Here is an 18221-nt window from a genome sequence, read left to right as displayed (position 1 = left end):
AGTTGGTAAGAGAAAAGTTGGAGGTTTGAGCTAGGGCTTCCAACCGGTTCTTCTCGGTTCAGTCATGGCCAATGAAGCAAACTGGAATAGACCCGAAGTTTTACTGTTTGGGTGATCAGGAATGGGAAAAATTGTGGGTCGAAGCCCTGGGATATGAGACTCAGAAGAGGTTTAGGGAGCCCTTTCAGGAGCCTGATGCATGAGATTGGATATTGCCAGGACTATAGAGAGCGACACACATTCAGACTGGTACGGTTAGCTGCCATCTTGCAGCTCTATCTCAGACTCTGCACAAAATCCAATGCACAAGAGACTTGGTTGCTATGCAACATGTATGCTGCCCTTGTTTTCTAAGAGGTAGATTAAATTTCTAGCAGGGCTTTGACTCATAATTTGTCCCATTCTAGCTACTCTTGTGTTTCACTCAACTTCTAAAAATTGGGGTCTGTTCTGGTGTCACTTGCTTGGCCATGACTGAACTGGGAAGAACTGGTTCAAAGCCTTGATTTGAGCCCACTAAGAGGAGCCTTGGAAGAAAGGCCTGGTGATCTACTTCCAAAAATCAGCCATTGAAAACCCTCGTTTTACAGGGAGCACAGTTCTACTCTGACATGCATGGGGGCGCCCTGAGTCAGAGTCGATCCAGTGGCTTTATTTTTTTCTTTAGAGTTTCTAAAAAGCTAGTGCTCAACCTAGGAAATGGGTGATCGATAGATTCAGAGTTCGTCACCTGCTCCTAGGTGGTATTGATCCCTTTAATGTCCCAGCTGTTGTTGTTGTCAGGTGCCATCGAGTCAGGTTCGACTCATAGCGACCCCCAATACAACAGAACAAAACACTGCCTGGTCCTGCGCCATCCTCACAACTGTTAGGCTTGAGCCCATTGTTGCAGCCACTGTGTCAGTCTGTCTCATTGAGGGTCTTCCTCTTTTTCCCTGACCCTCTACTTTATGAAACACGATGTCCTTCTCTAAGGACTGGTCCCTCCTGATAACATGTCCAAAGTATTTGAGACAAAGTCTTGCTGTCCTCACTTCTAATGAGAATTCTGGCTTTACTTCTTCCAAGGCAGATTTGTTCATTCTTCTGGCAGTCCATGGTATATTCAACACTCTTTGCCAACACCATAATTCAAAGGCATCAATTCTTCTTCCATCTTCCCTATTCATTGTCCAACTTTCACATGCATATGAGGCAATTGAAAATACCATGACTTGGATGAGACACACCTTAGTTCTCGAAGTGACATCTTTGCTTTTTAACACTTTAAAGAGGTCTTTTGCAGCAGATTTGCCCAATGTAATGTGTCATTTGATTTCTTGACTGCTGCTTCCATGGGCGTTGATTCTGAATCCAAGTAGAATGAAATCCTTGACACCTGCAATCTTTTCTCTGTTTATCATGACATTGCTTATTGGTCCAGTTGTGAGGATTTTTGTTTTCTTTATGTTGAGGTGTAATCCATACCGAAGACTGTGGTCTTAAATCTTCATCAGTAAGTGCTTCAAGTCCTCTTCACTTTCAGCAAGCAAGGCTGTGTCATCTGCATGATGCAGTTTGTTAGTGAGTCTTCCTCCAATCCTGATGCCCTATTCTTCTTGATATAGTCCAGTTTATCGGATTATTTGCTTAGCATATGGACTGAATAAGTATTGTGAAAGGATACAGCCCTGACGCACACCTTTCTTGACTTTAAACCACGCAGTATCCCCTTGTTCTGTTCAAACGACTGCCCCTTTTTCTAAATACAGGTTTCTCATGAGCACAATCAAGTGTTCTGGAATTCCCATTCTTTGCGGTGTTATCCATAATTTGTTATGATCCACACAGTCGAATGCGTTTGCATAGTCAATAAAACCCAGGTAAACATCTTTCTGGTATTCTCTGCTTTCAGCCATGATCCATCTGACATCAGCAATGATATCCCTTGTTCCATGTCCTCTTCTGAATCTGGCTTGAATTTCTGGCAGTTCCCCGTCATGTACTGCTACAACTGCTTTTGAATGATGTTCAGCAAAATTTTACTTGCATGGAATATTAATGATATTGTTCGATAATTTCTGCATTCTGTTGGATCACTTTTCTTTGGAATGGATACAAATATGGATCTCTTCCAGTCAGTTGGCCTGGTAGCTGTCTTCTGAATTTCTTGGCATAGACAAATGAGCACTTCCAACTCTGCATCCATTTGCTGAAACATCTCGGTTGGTATTCCATCAATTCCTGGAGCCTTGTTTTTCATCAGTGCCCTCAGTGCAGCTTGGACCTCTTCCTTCAGTACCGACATTTTCTGATCATATGCTGCCTCCTGAAATGGTTGAATGTCAACGAATTCTTTTTGGTATAGTGACTCTATGTATTCCTTCCATCTTCTTTTGATGCTTTCTGTGTCATTTAATATTTTCCCCACAGAATCCCAGCTAGTTTTTGGTAAATGGCATTTGATTTAATGCTTTCAAATGTGAATTTCTACACAACATTACAAACTTAAGTTCAATTTTTTTTCTTTATTATGAAAATAATATATGTTATTGTGGAACACGTGCCAAAGGAAATAATGGGAAGGAAAAAAAAGAAAAACACCTGCAACCCTACCACCTCAGAGATAGTCATTGGAGCCATTGGTGTAGAGCCATTGGAGCCATTGGTGTAGAGCCATTGGAGCCATTGGTGTAGAGCCATTGTAATGATTTGGTGTAGAGCCTTCTGTTATCTTCCTGAGCACACACGTGTATACATATATACATATATGTTTTGACAAAAATACATTAAATATTCTGTTTTGGTAAACTACTTTTCCCCTTTCATTAAAATTGAATGTGCACCTTTCCACGTTATTAAAGATTCGTATTCAATACTTTGTCTATACAACTTTTGTATGGATTTTCCATAATTATCCTATTGCTCAGCAATTAATATTTATTTTTCCATTTTTCCTTCTTTTCGGAGCAACTTCAGTGATGGTCCTTGGGACTGATGAAAGGTTGAGAAATAGAATAGCCGGATCAAAAGCAAGACGAATTTTTAAGACGGTTGATCATCATTGCGAAATTATTCTAAAAACTGCACATTTTCACTGGTACTTTGCTAGTACCAGGTGGTCTCCTTCCTCCACCAACCTTTGCCACATTGACAGGCCCCAAATGGTATCCCACGTCGATGGGCTTTTCTTTGACTGTGATGAGAGTGACCATTTTTTCAAATGTTTATTGACTATTAATATGTTTCTCTTGAAAATTGTTGGTTTGTGCCTTTTCATATGGTTTTCTACTGGGGTGCTGTTCCTCTTTTTCATATTGACTTATAAAAACATTTTACGTATATAGTGTCTAGTAAACCAATTGCCGTCGAGTCAGCCCCAACTTATGGCAACCCCATGCATGTCAGAGGAGAACTGTGCTCCATAAGGTTTTCAATGGCTGGTTTTTCAGAATTAGATTGCCAGGCCTTTCTTCCAAGGTGCTCCTGGGTAGACTCATTGAACCTCCAACCTTTGGGTTAGCGGCTGAACACGTTAACCGTTGGCACCACCCATGGACTATAAAGTCTGTTAGTCCTGTTACACAGAGTGAACATTCCCCCCACCCCCTCCGTTTTCCCTCTTTATAGTGGAGTTTTAGCAAACCATTTAATACATTTGTGTTTTCTGCCTTTCTTGTTTAATTACTGGTCACTAATGCGGCATCACTGTTCACTTTCTGGAGTTATTAAAAAGAGACGTGTATCCCCAATATCCCCTCCAAAGCACACTCTGATCATCCAGTGGATACATCTGTGTATTTGTAACATGATCAACATCTCTACCCCAACCTCAAAGAGCTATCAAGGGCACAGTTGGTTTTACTTGATCACCCAGCCCCTTATGGATCTTGCCAAATATTGTACGTGTAGGTGAGGATATCCAGGCAACTCACAATTTGCTATGCAGTTGGCCATGGAAGGTTGAGATGGATCTCTTTTTATTTTTTTGATCCAGCTAAGAGAAGTTTATGTCTTTCTATCTGTAAATTATGACATCTTATCTCTCAGACGTAACAGCAGCTAATGGTTCGGTCTCTGGGTAATGTAACCCAGCAGGAGGTCCAATGCCTGCAAAGCCCAGGCCTTAGAACAAAAAGGTATTTTGATCTAGCCAGTAAATAAAAGTGATGTTTTTTTTTTCAGCTATAAAAGGACAAAAGGGTTTGAACTTCTCCCACTGGGCAGGGTTTCCTAGACTTGTTTTCCTGGCACTTGGCCATGGAGCTAATGCAGTGTCTTCCAGATTTCTTCCATTTTTGTAGTGGTGTGAAGAGTTTGCTGGATAAGGCTGGAATCACTCCATGGCGTGATGATTCAAGCCCAGGACCCTGTGAACCCAGCGGGACTGCAGCCGCAGCCTAGATCTGGAACTGTCGTGGGCAGACCGTTTATCAGTGTAGGAAAGGCTCAGGATGCCATCCTTTTGCCTTTTAAGTCCCTTGATGGCCCCATCAGGGTTGTGTTTTCCTACTTGAGGAAAAACATTTAGCGTTTAATGCCCTAAATGTAACAAGGGGGGTAGATGGCTCATTGCTTCAGTTGTCAAAGATGTTTTGGTTAAAGTATTCAACTACTTTCAAAGTTAAAAACTATTAACTATTAAAAGCTAGTAACCATTTTCAAGGTTTAAACAGCTCAGTGACGTTGGGAAGGAGCCCTGGCGGCTCAGTGGTTAAGTGCTTGGCTGCTAACCAAAAGGTTTGGGATTTGAATCCACCTAGGTGCTCTGTAGGAGAAAGACCTGATGATCTGTTTCTATAAAGATGACAGCCAAGAAAACCCTATGGGGCAGTTCTACTCTGTCACATGGGGTCATGGTGAGTTGCAATCAACTCAACTTCACCTCACAACAACAACATGACCTTGGGTCTTCCTTGCTGATTGTCTATATACATACTCTAGCCCTAAAACCCAAGAGTACTGTTATCCATTTTCATTACACTATTGCAAGAAGAAACAGCCTACCCTCGGTCCCAGGTGCCTTTCTTAGGACATTGTTGTAGCTAGAGTAAAACCAGTTGCTGTCGAGTTGGTTCCGACTCATGGTGACCCCACGTGGGTCAGAGTATAACTGTGCTCCATAGAGCTTGCAACGGTGGATTTTTCGGAAGTAGATCACCAGGCCTTTCTTCTGAGGTGCCTCTGGGTACACCCAAACCTCCAACCTCTCAGTTAACAGCCAAGCACGCCGACCATTTGCACCACCCAGGGACTCCATGGCTGGAGTAAGAGAATGAGATTTTATGAATAACAGAGCACTTTGCCTCAGGTGTGTGGTGCGGAATCAGCACTGTGCTTGATGGCTTACGTGAATTGTTGTGTGTCGTGGAGTCGATTCCCACTCATAGTGACCCTATGGGACAGAGTAGAACTGCCCCATAGGGTTTCCAAGAGTGGATGGTGGATTTGAACTGCTGACCTTTTGGTTAGCAGCCTGAGCTCTTAACCACTTCGCCATCAACAGCAACAACTTCTGACATCCCAGCCACTGATCTGAATACCTAGGCATACTGAGTTGCTTCATCCTGACAGCAACCCCATGGGGTAGGGGCAGTTATTGTCCCCATGTTACAGATGAGAATAGCAAGTCACACAGAGCTAAGCGGCTGAGCCAGGATTTGACGTGAACAATCTGGCTCCAGAGCCTGCCCTCCTCCCTTGATTAGCATTGATAGGACAGCCCAGCCAGGCTGGGGATGGTGTCCCTATTCTACAGTTGAGAAGCTGAGCCCCAATAACTTCTCACACACTTGGGAAGTCTCAGAGTTTGGCTTTGAACCTTAATTCCAAAGCCTCCCTGCCCCCTTAAAACCAAAAAAACAAACTAGTTACTGCTTAGTTGAGTCGATTCGATCCCACCTGATGGTGACCCCACGTGTGTCAGGGGAGTACTGCGCTCCATAGGGTTTTCAAGACTGTGGCCTTTCAAGACCCGACGCCTCTGGGTAGGTTAGAGTCACCAACCTTTGAGTTACTGGTCATGCGTTTAACCGTCTGCCCCTCCCTGCCCTGCCCCCACCTTCTCCCTTGTTCTGTGTTTCACACAGAACAACACCTTCTGCTGGGTTCAGGGCCATGGTCACTTCAGAGAAGGCTGACAGTTGGCCAATGTTGCTGTGTGCCTTGGAGTCGATTCCAACCCCTAGTGATCCCGTGTGACAGGGTAGCACTGCCAAATAAGGTTTCTTAGGCTGTAATCTTTATGGAAGGAGCCCTTGTGGTGCAGTGGTTAAGTGAAGTGCTCGGCTGCTAACCGAAAGGTCAGTGATTCGAACTGACCAGCCACTCCATGGGAGAAAGATGAGGCAGTCTGCTTCTGTAAAGATTACAGCCTTGAAAACCCTATGGGGGGCACTTCTACTCTGTCCTGTAGGGGCGCTGTGAGTCCGAATCGACTCAGTGGCAGTGGGTTTTGGTTTTTTAATCTGTACGGGAGCAGATCGATAAGTCTTTTCTCCCTCGGAGCTGCTGGGTGGGTTCGAACTGCTAATCTTTTGGTTAGCTGCCGAGCACTTAACCACCGCACCACCAGGGCTCCTAATTGACCAATAGACAGATTCTTAAATGGGCTTCAACCCATTCTTTCTTCTGTCCCATACCGTGCTCTTATGGCACACGAAGCTGCCTGTTTAGACGGCACTCTTGATGTGCGCAAATTCCACATACCGGAATTGATTCTCACTCTATAAATGGCTCTACGATTTAGCTTCCCGGCTCATTTCTGCCTCAGGCCACTTGCATCTGCTGGCCCTCAGCTTGGGGCACTTTGTCCCCGGAGCTGGTCTTCCTCACCTCCTTGGGGCTGAGCCTGACGGCCCCAACTAAAGCAGCCGGTGCTGCAGTGATGCTCTGGGATGTCATCGCTCACGTTTCTTTCCTTGGTAACACTTGTCCTGAATGGCTGTATCATGTGATCATCTTTGTCTACTTTCCTGCCACCTGTCTCCACCTACTTGAATTCAAGCTTCATGAGGAAACAGTGACCTTGTTCGCTGCTGTATTGCTGGTCCCTAGGACAGTGCTTGGCGCATGGCGGGGCTCACAAAGCAGGCTCTGTTTCTGGCCAGTGCACCTCATGAGCGGTCATTACTCGTCTGTCAGGGGAGGCTTGCGTGTTTCGACGATGCCTAATAGGCTTCAGTGGAGCTTCCAGACTAAGACAGACTAGGAAGAAAGGCCTGGTGATCTACTCCTGAAAATTGACCAGTGAAAGCTGTATGGATCACAACAGTCCAATCTGCAACTGATCAATGGGCATGGTGCAGGAGCAGGCAGCGTTTCATTCCGTTGTACGTGGGGTCACCATGAGTTGGGGGCCTACTCAGCAGCAGCTAACAACACTAAAAACAACAACCAAATATTTACTGAATGAATGAGTGACACCACTGAGCAGCTGTGATGTCAGCTGGGCTCATTGACCCCATTAACTATTTTCAGGATTGAAATCTTTTTGGTATTCTTTTATTTGAATTTCAATTGCCTATTATAGGGTCCCTGTGAGTCAGAATCGACTTGATGGCAATGGATTTTTTTTTTTTTAATTTTTGGAAATGCAAATGTAGCATGGGGGCATATATTTAACACAATGGATAAGTATAGCCAACCATTTCCATCAATATAAAACTCCATTTTAAATACGAAACTAACTGGTCTCCGTTCGTCTCAGCCTCTCTTTCTCCTTCAGCTCAGTATCTCTTTCTCTCTCAGGCTCTGACCACCTCCGCGAGAAGGACGGCCTCTGGGCTGTGCTGGTGTGGCTGTCCATCCTCGCTGCCCGGAAGCAGAGTGTGGAGGAGATTGTCCGAGATCACTGGGCCAAATTTGGCCGCCACTATTATTGCAGGTGAGAAGGCTAAGAGTCTCCGTGTGGGCTCTGGTGAATGACACTGACAGGTCTCGAAAACTCGTGGGTTAGGCCCTTAAGAGGTGGCAGCGGTGACTCAGTGGTAGAATTCTTGCCTTCCACGCAGGAGACCCAGGTTCGATTCCTGGCCAATGCACCTCATGGGCAACCACCACCCGTCTGTCGTGGAGGCTTACATGTTGCCATGATGCTGAGCAGGTTTCAGTGGAGCTTCCAGACTAAGACAGACTAGGAAGAAAGGCCTGGTGATCTACTCCCAAAAACTAGCCAGTGAAAACCCTGTGGATCTCAGCGGTCTGATCTGCAGCCAATCACAGGGATGGCGCAGGACCAGGCGGCACTTTGTTCCATTGTGCACGGGGGCACCATGAGTCGGGGGTCGACTCAGCAACAACTAAAGACAGCAAGAACCTTAAGAAGGAGGCTTGTTTGGGGGAGACTTGAGGGACACAGCGGCTGAGCCGGGTAACTCCTGATAGGTGGTGTCAAGGGGGGTGTCCAGGGCTCCCAGCCAGGGCCATCTGTCTCCCCTCCTCTGGTGACACCCACTGTGATCGCTTCATCCGTGCTGTGAGGTGGGCAGCCATTCCACGAGGAACTCTGAGCTGCAGCGGCTTGAGAAGTTCAGTAAACATATTGTACCTGGGAGCCCTGCAGCCAGACAGACACTTTCCTGCCTGTTCTCCACCCACAGCCATCAAGGAAGGGGGCCGAAACAGAGCAGCAGACAGCAGGCTGGGTGCGCTCGTATCCTCCCGCTGCCTTTCTGCCTCCCTATGGCTGGCCTGAGCAGTCTCCACAATGCCCACGGCGGTGCTCTCTAAAGGAGCCACACGGCCAGGAGCCCCACATTTTGCTAAAGGTTTGGTCCCCAGAAAGGAGGTTCTGAAAACAGAAATGTTACCCTGGAAGGAGTAGGGAGGATGAATGGCAGGTAAGAGTGTTAGGGGTGGGGCCCGCATCACTTTCCTGTTGCTGAAGTGGGTAAAGGGGACCAAGTCTGCTTGCTACACGGCTGCCTGCTAGGTGTGCATGCCAAGATGTGCTGGGTGTGCGTACCAAGGTGTGCTGGGTATGTGCACCAACATGTGCTGGGTGTGTGCACTAAGATGTGCTGGGTGTGTGTACCAACATGTGCTGGGTGTGTGTATCACAGTGTACTACCAAGGTGTGCTGGGTGTGCACACCAAGATGTGCTGTGTGTGTGCACCAAGATGTGCTGGGTGTGTGCACCAAGATGTGCTGGGTGTGTGTACCAAGGTGTGCTGGGTGGGTGTGTGCACCAGGATGTGCTGCTGGGTGTGTGTACCAAGGTGTGCTGAGTGTGTGCACCAAGATGTACTGGGCGTGTGTACCAAGATGTGCTGGGTGTGTGTACCACGGTGTACTACCAAGGTGTGCTGGGTGTGTGCACCAAGATGTGCTGGGTATATGTACCGAGATGTGCTGGGTGTGTGTACCAAGGTGTGCTGGGTGTGTGTACCTAGTACCAAGCCCTGGCTTTGGGGACGGGAGTGGCAGGAAAGATGTTAACTGTGGAGAATGTTGGGGGCGGGGGGAGGGAATCCTTGGACTGTCTCAGACTCTCCACGTATCAAAAACAGGGAGACTGTGGATCATTTCATTTTGCTTATGAATAGTTAACCACTTGGGATGTTTGGTTGTGTTTCAAGGGCTTGAGGGGCAGAAAGGAAGCTCTAGACTTTCCCTGCAAGGGGATGTTGTCTTGCCTTAAGAGGTCATTTACTTAGGTAAGCATCTAAGAAGCCTGCAATATTGCTCATTAAAATCAAAGAGACTGCCTCACTCCGAGAAGTGCACACAACATCATATTTTTGGTTCCTGTTTAGTCCAGGAGGCTGGGGGTGCGCTAGCCTGCAAATCACCTCCATTTTTTCATCATATCACAAAATAAAGACTCCAGCTGGTGGGAACTTGTTTTGCTTGTTAGTATTTCCAACAAACACCCCAAACCTCTGATTCTTGTGGGTTTTTTTGGATTATCAACTCCTTCTGTTGCACAAAGCTGTTCCGAACACTACAACCTGATAAAACCTCTCATGGTTGCCAACCTCTGTCTTAGTGAGAGCTCTTTTGAGTCAGGGATGTATCTGTTCCTCACAATCTATGGAATGATCACTTAGGTTTCTGCCAGTATTTTGAAGAAATAGTGTTATGATAAGTGTATTTATAATAGAGTTCTTTTTTTTTTTTTTTTTTTAGGCCAAGAGCTTACGTGATAATTATTTTTTTTCCAAAACAAATACCATATTAGAGAATAATATGCGATGGAGATATAAGTTCTTGTAGGACATGGAATTTGCTTTGGATTTCTGTCCAGAAAGATCATGGAGATAAAGAAGTAGGTAGAATGAATGATTAACTTTTCCTTCAGCCCTCAGCACATACCAAGCAGACGGGTGCTTATGAAATAACATGATTTCTGGTCTGATGAAATCTTGATGGGAGGGGATAATAAAATACTTTCAGCTTAACTGATTCCAAGCCTGAAGTTGTATCTGAGGAAATCTCTCAGTCTATTCTCCTCCCACAAGTGGACCTCAGGAGGTATTCTCCACTGGAAGCTTTCCTGCTTGGAAAGTGAGGTAGGGTAGTGGTTAGAGGGGGGAGTTTGGAGTGGTGAGTTTGGGGTGGTGGTGCTAGGACCTGAGTGTATAGGAAGATGACAGTTGGGGCAGGCAGGTCCTATGTCCTCACCTATGGGCTGGACGGGATTTCATCACATTTGTGGATTTTCTCAACTCTTGAGCCCCTCCATCTCCTAGTGGACTCCCTTCTCCCATCCTCCTGACCCTTTCTGCTTGGTTGGGAAGTGTCTTAGTCATCTAGTGCCGCTGTAACAGAAATACAACAAGTGGATGGCTTTAACAAAGAGAGATTTATTTTCTCACAGTCTAGTAGGCTAGAAGTCCAAATTCAGAGCATCAGCTCCAGGGGAAGGCTTTCTCTCTCTGTCGGCTCTGGAGGAGGGTCCTTCTCGTCAGTCTTCCCCTATACTAGGAACTTCTCTGCGCAGGAACCCCGGGTCCAAAGGACGTGTTCTGCTCCTAGTGTTTCTTTCTTGGTGGTATGAGGTCCCCACTCTCTGTTTGCTTCCCTTTCCTTTTATCTCTTGTAAGATTAAAGGTGGTGCAGGCCACACTCCAGGGAAGCTCCTTTTACATTGGATCAGGGATGTGACCTTAGTAAAGGTGTTACAATCCCACCCTAATCCTATTTAACATAAAATTACAATCACAAAATGGAGGACAGCCATACAATACTGGGAATCATGGCCTCACCAAGTTGACACATATTTTGGGGGGACACGATTCAATCCATGACAGGAAGTCACCTTCCCAGAATGACTGTCTTCCCTTTCACGACTCAATTATTTTCCACTTTGAACTTTTTGTTGATATAATGTTTTTCCAGTAATGGAATGCATGCTGAATCATTGAGTGTGACTGAATTTTTGGTAGGTAATATGGATTTTGATGCATATTATAGGGGACACATATGTCCCTCTGAACTCTGGGGGTAGGATTGGTGGTACATCAGGTGCACTGCATCTCGTCTGACTGCTCTGCATCTCATGCTGGCTCCTGAAAATGAGATATTCCCTTGAACATGGAATCATCGCAAGAAACGCAACTTCTAAATAACACACAGGAACCTGGAAATATGCTTACAAGGCTTATCTCACTGTACAAAATCCAAAAGAGACAAAAATCTTGCACAATCACACTTCCAGGATGCACCACCTCATACAATACCCTGTAAAAGCAGTAGTTTGGGGCACATGCCCTTTTCTTCTGTTTAGTCAAACTGTTATACAGGTCCTTACCTTCAGCAGCATGTGCTGTAAGTGGGAAAGCAGCTTCCCAAGAAACCTGAGAGGCAGAAAATGTAGGTGGGCAATACATGTTCTACAGGTTACAAAAGGGTTATTAAAGAGAACCTGGAGTCCCTGCGTGGCACAAATGGTTAAGTGCTCGACTACTAACTGAAAGGTTGGTGGTTCAAACCCACCCAGAAGCTACTCAGAAGACAGGCTTCAGCTTCCAAAAGGTCACAGTCTTGAAAATCCTGTGGAGCAGTTCTACTCTGCACACATGGAGTCACCAGGAGTCAGAATAGACTCTACAGCAACTAACAACAACAAAGAGAATCTAATCTAATCTCAGCACCCATCCACTGCTGAGAAAGAATGTTTTGAGGGAGTTCCCTGGTGTTTTGTTTCTGAAGCTGGAAAGGAGATGCCTAGTGTAGGAGGTGGAGGATATAACAAAGGGATATGGATAGGCAGGGACCCATTGCTAGACATGGTATCATTCCATGTCCCCCATTTTGGCTAATTGTTGTTAGTTGCCATCAAGTTGGCTCCAACTCATGGCCACCCCATGTACAGCAGAACAAAATGTTCCCTGGTCCTACACCATCTTCACAGTTGTTGGTATGCTCGAGTCCATTGTTGCAACTGTTGTGTATTTTGAGTGACTTCCAAGCTAGGAGGTGCATCTTCCAGCACTATAAAACCAGACCAAACCAGTTGCCGTCAAGTCGATTCTGACTCATAGTGACTGTTTAGGACAGAGTAGAACTGCCCATATTCTGTTGTTATCCATAGGGTTTCATTGGCTAATTTTTGGAAGTATGTCACCAGGCCTTTCTTCCTAGTCTGTGTTAGTCTATAGCTCTACTGCAACTGTCCATTGTTGGTGAGCCTTGTGGTATTTGATATATCAGTGGCATAACTTCCAGCATCACAGCAACACGCAAGCTACTCCACTGCGATAAACTGACAGACAGGTGGTGGATTTTGGCTAATACTCTTTCATTTACTGGAAGTCTTAAAAGATGTTCGGTGGGAAAAGTGATAACAATTATTCAGAACATCCTTCTTCCACTCTGAGAACTCACACGCTTTTCTATGCCACAGGAAGCCCAAATCCACCATCACTCCATAGCTTCCTGGGCACGGCTGCCCCTCCCAGGCTTCCTTCTTAAGCCCACGGTCCTGGGCATGCTGTTAGGTCTTGCTCTAGGTCTTGATCATGGTTGTCTGAAGGCAGCTACTGAGAATAAAAATGATTAGCTGTGTTGAAACACCAGTGTTGAACCCTTGAGCCACTGTGTGGTCTGCGTTATCGCATTCAAACCTCACCACCCCAAACCAGACAGGTGCTATTTCTAGTCTTTTTTTTACAGATTAGGAAACTGAGGTTGAGGGCAGTTAGAGAATTCTTCTGGCTCACACAGCTAGCATGTGCAGCCCTAGCTTCAAACAAAACCAGCCCATCTCTAAAGCCTGCCCTTTCATCCCTCCCAGCCCCATTGCTCCATTTGATGTTTTTGGCCAGATTTTTTTTTTTTTTTAATGGAACAAAATTGTGACATTTCTTCCAAGTTTCCAAGAGAGTTTTAGGGTGTGTTAAACTCCCTCACTCCTTCTTCCTTTGCCTTCCTTGATTCCTCCCTCTTTCTTTCCTTCTTCTCTTCCTCTATCTCTTCTTCTTTTCTTTCCTTTTTCCCTCTGTCCCTCTCTCCCTCCCTTCTTCCCTTCCCTCTGTTCCTCCCTCCTTTTCACCCTTCACTGCACACCACTTATATAACACTCACTATGAGTCAGAAGCCACAGTGAACAAGAAAGGCAAGTTCTCTGCCCTCCTGGAGCTCACATTCTCTTGGGCAAAGGCAGACAACAAACAAGTAAACAAACACACAAGAGAGAGAGAGATTGGGGTACCTCCCAAAAGAAAATACAAAGGCTGATGGGATGGGGGTGGTAGAGGAGGCTGGCTTAGATAGATGGTCAGAGAAGGTCACTTTCTGGAGGTGACACTGGATTTGAAAACTGAAGGAAGAGCTGCCTGAATAGCTGGGAAAAGAGTAGACCAGGTAGAGAGACCAAACAGCAAGGGCAAAGGTCCTGAGAGAGGCAGGGCAGGGCTCAGTGTCTATGAGGACCAGGAAGGAGGCCGGTGTGGCTGGAGCGTAGTGGGCCAGGAGAAAGTGGAGCAAAGTCAAGTCAAAGAGTGGGCAGGGCCAGATCCTATGGTGCTTTGTAGACTGTGGTTGGAGTTTTGGATTTTGTTCTCAACATGATGGGCAGCCACTGGAGATATTTAAAGGAAAGCAATGACATGATTTGATTTTTACAAGATCACTCGGGCTGCTGTCTGAGGAATGGATTATCAGGGCCAGGTGGAAGTGGGAAGACCCATTGGGGGTGCTTATCTGAGAAGTTCTTCCATGAAGACAAAAATCAGTTAGATGACCTGGTAAGGTCCATCTGATTGCTAGTTCTCTGGTTGGGTTTTTGTTCATCCTGCGTCTTGCCCTCCTTACCAGGTTTGACTATGAAGGGCTGGAGCCTAAGACAACGTATTATATCATGAGGGACCTGGAGGCCCTGGTCACGGACAAGTCCTTCATCGGCCAGCAATTCGCTGTGGGGAGCCATGTCTACAGTGTGGCGAAGACAGATAGCTTCGAATATGTGGACCCCGTGGATGGCACCGTGACCAAGAAACAGGTAGGGAATCACCAAACAGGTTATTATGTAGATCCAACAAGGCCAGGTATCCTAGAGCTGGAGAGGTCTTTGGGGGTGATCTATTCCGAGCCCCTGGTTTTGCAGATGAGAAACCTATAGCCCTTGTTGAAGGTCACATGGCTAGTTAGTGGTAGAGGTTGGATTAGAACATGGGGTCTCTTTGTCCAGCATTCCTTCCACTTGGTGGAAATATCAGTGGTCTAATACCTCAAATAGATACAGACCCAACATTTCCTTCTAAAATATTTGCAGCCTGCAGACTCTCTGATGTGATGGCCATTACTCATGAGATTCAGAAAAGTTGACAAGAGCAAAAGATCCCTGTCCTTGGGACAACAGGTACAGATGTGTTTCACCTTATATCACTGAGGAATCCCGAGAACTTAGGTCGATCACTAAGGAATCCCAACAACTTAGCTCCATGGGTTTGTTACTTCTGGTAGGGGAAGAAACAGTTGGGAAATTTGTCCCAAAACCCAAAAGGAAGATTTATGGTTAAGAATTATTACCATAGATAAGTGGCAAAATCAACCATAACTTCTGTTATGGCCTCATCTTGGTGAATTGTGTAAGAGAAGTTGAAAGCTATTACAGGTTATCTGTCTTCTCAGTTTTATTTATTTATTGGCTATGACAAATATTGACCTCTCTGGAAGCAGCTTTGTAACACTTATACTCTAAATAAGACAGCCCAAGGAATGCTAAGAGAAGTTGCATTCTAAAACCCCCAAATTCTTATCTTCTTATGTTTTCTTCATCAAGTACAGACAACAAAATAAGCCATAAATTGCAGGTCCTTTGGAACTATGGAGCCCTGATAGCACAGGGATTAAGAGCTATGGCTGCTAACCAAGGCTGGCAGTTCGAATCCACCAGGTGCTCCTTGGAAACCCTTTGGGACTGTTCTACTCTGTCCTATAGGGTTGCTATGAGTTGGAATCGACTCGATGGCAATGGGTTTGGTTTTTTGGGACTAGATATAATGGTAGTGCTATTGCTAGTTGTTGTCAAGTTGCCTCCGACTCATGGCAGCTGTATGTATAACAGAAGGAAACATTGCCTAGTCCTGTGCCATCTTTGTGATCGGTGGTTTGAGTCCATTGTTGCGGCTACTGTGTCAGTTCATCTTATTTAGGGTTTCTCTTGTTTTTACTGACCCTCTACTTTACCAACCATGATGTCTTTTTCTACCAATTGATCTTTCCTGGTGACGTGTCCAAAGGAAGAGAACTGAAGTCTTGCCATCCTTGCTTCTAAGAAACATTCTGGTTGTATTTCTTCCGAGACTGATTTGTTCATTCTTCTGGCAGTCCATGGTATATTCAGTACTCTTCACCAACACCACAGTTTGAACGCAAGCTATAATGGTAGTGTGACTATTTTTGTGTTGACTAGTATTTCATACATACTCCCTGAATTGCAGACGTTCCAAAGCCCAATGCCCTCTTGTCTTTCTGTTGGTATTCTGCTGATGTTTCAGTTCTATTAAAATTTCAGTGTTTCCTTCTAGAGGGCCTTCTGTGGCTGATAAATTGATTATAAACTTACTTTGGAAAGCTGTAGGGTAATGGAGAAAATAGTGGTTATGAAGTAGGAAGACCTGGAGTTGAATCCCACCTCTGCCACTTAGTAGTTGTATGACCTTGGGACAATTGTTTATTTTCTTGGGGCTGTGGTTTCTTCCTCATCCGTGAAATAACCTGTCTCCCAGAGTTATTTTAGAAATAGAATGAAATAAAACACACAAAGACTCCCCGCTATCCTTCCCATGGTGGGTACGTGGTAAATTTTTGTCACTATGTTTTGTTTCGGTCTGGGATACTTTCTCATAGACTGGATTGAATTCTCTGAAAAAGCACCAGGGAATCCAGTGGAGATGTGAGATTGAGAACTCAGAGCTGGCGTCTTTGAGCCCCTATTCTCGGATAAGTCTTTTCCAGTTTTGTACAACGTTCCTTCTTCCATTTTACATGGGGACCTCAGAAAAGAAAGTTTCCCAAATCCAAGTCCCATTTTGTTTTTGTTACTGTAGAATCCAAAAAGCATAAAATATGTGCTTTCTGGGGTATTCTGGGGACTTTTTTTCCACTGAAAAGGAAAGTTTGAAAACCCATTCCTTGAAGGGATCAGTCTAGTAGATCTGAGGGTCTGGACTTTATCTGCACACGAGAAGCTCGACTGGGAGCCCGTTCGTTTTACTCTTAAATCCAATGTCTCTACCTTGTTTCTTCCTCAGTGCACTCAGCGTTTGGATATTTTTCCTTCTGTGTTCTTTAGCTGTTTCACATCAGACTAATTCCTCAGTGGATCTCAAGTTCTGGCATCTATTTATTCCGTCTTTCCCCCCATTGAACCCTGAATATGGGTTTCCATTTTCACTTTGGAATTTATTGATTTTTTTTCTCTTTCCAATCTCTTCCATCTGAGCTCAAAAGTGGCCATTAAGTGGCTAAGTGCTACAAGGACCTGCTCTTGGGTTTTTTTCTAGTTACGAAGGAAGGAAGATTGGTGTCCATCTTCCCAGACTCCAGGAGCCCAGTGCAGCATCATTAGCCCCTGTCCCTGAGTCACACTGGAGCTCCCAGTGTCTGGGTTTGGCTTGGCGAGGGCTACAAGAGAGCAGTTATCACTCAGGGGCATCCTCATTGTCAGCAGGCCACACGTGGTTTTTTCACCACCATCGGTCCTGTTGGCATCCTGGGGAATTCCTGCAGAGTGGGCTGAGGCTAAGCTCTCACCACTGGGGCTGTACACTCAGCTCTCTTGGGGGTGTCAGTAGAATAAGCCTACTTTTCATGCTGTAGGCTCCTAAAAGACATATTTGAATTTAAATGAATTAGCCTTGTTTTTTAGGGGTACCTAGGTGGCACAGATGGTTAAGTGCTTTACCACTAACCAAAAGGCTGGCGGTTTGAACCCACCCAGAGGCACCTTGGAAGCAACGCCTGGCGATCTGCTTCCAAAAGGTCACACCCCTGAAAACTCTATGGAGCACAGTTCTGCTCTGACACACATGAGTCGGAATCAACTCAATGGCAACTGGTTTGTTTGTTTTGGTATTTTTAAAAAATAGTCATAAAGTACTTAGGTGACTTTATTCAATAGATATTTATCGAGAACCTACCAAATTCATAATACTGTTGTTTTTTTGTTATGGTGTAGTTTTTAAAAAAATAAATATATATCCAACACCCATTCCTGATAAAAACTCTCAATAAAATAGGTATAGAAGGGAAATTGCTCAACATAATAAAGGGCATCTATGCAAAACCGACGGCCAACATCATTCTTAATGGAGAGAGTCTGAAAACATTCCCCTTGAGAACAGGAACAAGACAAGGATGCCCTTTTTCACCACTCCTATTTAGCATTGTGCTGGAAGTTCTAGCTAGAGCAATAAGGCAAGAAAAAGAAATAAAGGCCATCCAAACTGGTAATGACAAAGTTAAGCTGTCCCTGTTTGCAGATGATATGATACTATACATAGAAAACCCTAGAGACTCCATGAGAAATCTACTGGAACTAATAGAAAGATACAGCAGAGTAGTAGGATACAAGATAAACATACAAAAATCAGTTCGATTCCTATGCACCAATAAGGAGAACGATGAAAAGGAAATCAGGAAAACAATACCATTTATGATAGCCCCTAAAAAAATAAAATACTTAGGAATAAATCTAACCAGGGATGGAAAAGACCTATACAAAGAAAACTACAAAACACTACTGCAAGAAACCCAAAGGGATCTACATAAATGGAAAAACATACCATGCTCA

At 44.9% G+C, this 18221-nt stretch overlaps 1 protein-coding gene across 1 annotated transcript in view; it reads left to right on the top strand.

The window, feature by feature from the left end:
• Positions 1-18221, top strand: part of PGM5 (phosphoglucomutase 5) — a 247358-nt gene that overhangs the window by 168007 nt on the left and 61130 nt on the right. The window contains exons 8-9 of the mRNA XM_023742658.1: positions 7729-7864; positions 14240-14423. Of these exons, the coding sequence (XP_023598426.1) occupies positions 7729-7864; positions 14240-14423 (320 nt within the window). The remainder of the gene's footprint in view (positions 1-7728; positions 7865-14239; positions 14424-18221) is intronic.

Source organism: Trichechus manatus, unplaced genomic scaffold, assembly GCF_000243295.1.
Source record: "Trichechus manatus latirostris isolate Lorelei unplaced genomic scaffold, TriManLat1.0 scaffold00214, whole genome shotgun sequence".
Lineage (NCBI taxonomy): Eukaryota > Metazoa > Chordata > Mammalia > Sirenia > Trichechidae > Trichechus > Trichechus manatus.
Note: the sequence above shows the minus strand (reverse complement) of the source record. Positions and strands in the feature narration are given on the sequence as shown.